Raw genomic sequence first — 2,424 nt, 5'->3', positions numbered from 1 at the left:
CAAACACTAGTTGACATGTACAAAAAGTTCATAAAAATTTACAATAAATTTTAAAAGCAATATAAAATTTCTACAATTTTTATGAAAAAAATGAGATATGTTAATGTTTTATATACTTTTACACAGAATAATTATATGGATCAACTTCAATGATTTTATCTTGCTATTAGGAATTTCTAAAAATAAGGGTATGATCTATAGAGGTATCTAAACCCAACTTTCAATCAAGTTTTTGCCTGATATTATCGTAACCTTCGTCTCCTTTGTTGAATCCATTTCGGAAGGAAGTAGCCAACTCTTTAATAGGCGGCGATGGCAACAGCTACAGTTCCGGCGAAATGCATCCTTGTCACTGGCCCACCTGTAAGCCAATTAAAACTTGCTTCTTTCGCATTCTCACCCTCCCGAATTAATTATTCATAATCCTCTTTTGCCAGGGAGTGGGGAAGACGACTCTGGTGATGAGAGTGTTTGAAAGCCTGAAAGCATCTCAGCCTCATCTCAGCATCCGTGGCTTCTTCACTAGTACTCTACAATCTCTACTGTGTCATTTTTCGTTTTGATCCCTTCACTCTTTATTAATTACATCTGATTTGAAGTTTTTTCTGTGTTGTAAGGGGAGGTTAGAGAGGGTTCTGATAGGGTTGGGTTTGAAGTGGTGACGCTTGATGGAAGACATGGGCCTCTTGCTTCTTCTAAAATCTCTAAGTAGGTTTCTTTATTTCTTGCTTTTAAATTTTGGTTGTTGGAATCAGAAATTATAAAAGTTTAGAGGTTATTGCTTGCTAATAAAATCTCTACAAGTAGATAATTTTGATACTGGTGTTTCTCTGTGGATCATGCCCGTGTTGAAATCTTAAAAAATGGACATTTTGGCCACAAAAAAGAGAAAACGGTTCTAACTTTTAAGTAATAAAGAACAGACAGAGGCGAAGAGCTTGTAACTTGTATCAACAGGGACCTTTTAAGTCTGATGTTTTATGATGTTATAAAAGTGTATTCTTATTTTTTTTAACATTTAATATCTGTTGCAGTGCAGAGTCTCTCAGATGGCCTACTGTTGGAAAGTACAAGGTCGATCTGCAGTCCTTTGAATCATTGGCCTTGCCTGAGTTGCAGGTATGTAATAGTACTGCAAGCTAATGCTGTTGTTAATGCTGTTGCTCTAAAGACACTGTAGGAAATTGATTTCTCACTGCTTAAAAGCAATTAATATAAAAGCTGATAAGTAAAGACCAAAAATAGTCGTGGTTTGTATAAAATTGAAGTTTTCAGCCTCTACTGGCATAACTTGGCAGCTTTTATTGCTTCACTGGTCCTGCTATCTGATATTGAATTCAACAGCAGATATACAATGTGGCTATTGGTTATGTCAAATAAATTCAGTCATTGAAAAAAAAAAAATTGTAGAAGGTGCTGCTAATGTTTTATTTTTTTTATAAATATGTTACTATCAGGTAAAGGAGGGTATAGATCTTTTTATAATTGACGAAGTTGGAAAGATGGAGCTATTCAGTTCATCGTTCTTCCCATCTGTAATGCGGGTCCTAGAGTCAAATATTCCAATTCTCGCCTCCATCCCTATACCTAAAATTGGTCGTGATATCCCCGCTGGTGCGGCTCTTTTTTTTTTTATTTAAATTTGTTGAATTCAGTATACTGTTCCTATTAATTAATTTATACTTCCCACAAAACGCAACAAAATTGATCATGGTAATAGAAACAAAAATAAAATTACCTATCATTCTTTGTTCCATATGATGCATTTTCCTTTCGGATTTTTGAGTGACACTACCTCTTAATTGACATGTGGTCTTTGTTTCTATGTTCAGTGGCAAGATTGAGGAACCATCCTGGTGCAGTTGTGTTTACACTAAATGCTGCAAATAGAGATACAATGAGAGAAAATGTATACAATCAATTGGTGAATATCCTACGCACGACCTGATTTTAAGCTTCGTTTTGAGTTTAAACTTAAATTTTGACTCCTGAAATAAACCCAACTTTCTGTCTTAACTGCTGCTATTTTATAACTTCTTGTCTCAACTAGTCGATCTTTCATCATATTTTGTAGTATCCATGCCATACACAGTTATATATTGAGTTATTTCAATCCTAAAAGGAAATTATAGTTGGATCATGGTTTGACCTGGTTCTTCAACTCTTTTGTTTGAATAAGAGGCATATAGGCCATTTCATTTCTGAAATTATTAAATACAAACCTCTCAACCACAAAACAAAATTCTACTACAGAAGTAGTTTTTGTCTAAACTTTCAAACAGAATGTGCAACAGTAAAACCCCTTTTTTTCTGAAAGCCCCTATATAACTGAAAAATTGCCTCCGCAGTACACTATATCTACTCGAAACAGCAACTGGTTTTTAACTTGTACCAGAAAGAAACAACACTGGAGCGACTCTCAAT

The 2,424-nt window shown here is 34.7% G+C and overlaps 1 protein-coding gene across 4 annotated transcripts; it reads left to right on the top strand.

Annotated features, from left to right (window-relative positions):
* The first annotated feature begins 207 nt into the window (after nucleotides 1-207).
* On the top strand, nucleotides 208-2,013 carry LOC144551458 (uncharacterized). 4 transcript variants are annotated; one of them, XM_078299416.1, is made up of 6 exons: nucleotides 208-363; nucleotides 438-525; nucleotides 618-708; nucleotides 1,035-1,119; nucleotides 1,458-1,614; nucleotides 1,833-2,013. In XM_078299416.1, the coding sequence occupies exons 1-6, from the start codon at nucleotides 313-315 to the stop codon at nucleotides 1,946-1,948; spliced, it is 588 nt and encodes a 195-aa protein (XP_078155542.1). In that variant the 5' UTR covers nucleotides 208-312; the 3' UTR covers nucleotides 1,949-2,013. The 4 variants fall into 4 exon arrangements, with proteins under 4 accessions (XP_078155542.1, XP_078155545.1, XP_078155544.1 ...); XM_078299419.1 differs by having other exon boundaries at nucleotides 306-363; nucleotides 1,040-1,119; XM_078299418.1 differs by lacking the exon at nucleotides 208-363 and having other exon boundaries at nucleotides 432-525; nucleotides 600-708; nucleotides 1,040-1,119.
* The last annotated feature ends 411 nt before the right edge of the window (nucleotides 2,014-2,424 follow it).

Source organism: Carex rostrata, chromosome 3 (assembly GCF_964058835.1).
Source record: "Carex rostrata chromosome 3, lpCarRost1.2, whole genome shotgun sequence".
NCBI lineage: Eukaryota > Viridiplantae > Streptophyta > Magnoliopsida > Poales > Cyperaceae > Carex > Carex rostrata.
This window is presented reverse-complemented; position numbering and strand designations above follow the sequence as displayed.

Bases quoted from the DNA above. Each gene is read 5' to 3' on its own strand.
- LOC144551458 (XM_078299416.1), top strand. From the start codon at position 313: ATGGCAACAGCTACAGTTCCGGCGAAATGCATCCTTGTCACTGGCCCA. The intron at 709-1,034 runs GTAGGTTTCTTT...TATCTGTTGCAG, and splicing joins GCTTCTTCTAAAATCTCTAA to TGCAGAGTCTCTCAGATGGC. The intron at 1,615-1,832 runs GTGCGGCTCTTT...TTCTATGTTCAG, and splicing joins TGGTCGTGATATCCCCGCTG to TGGCAAGATTGAGGAACCAT.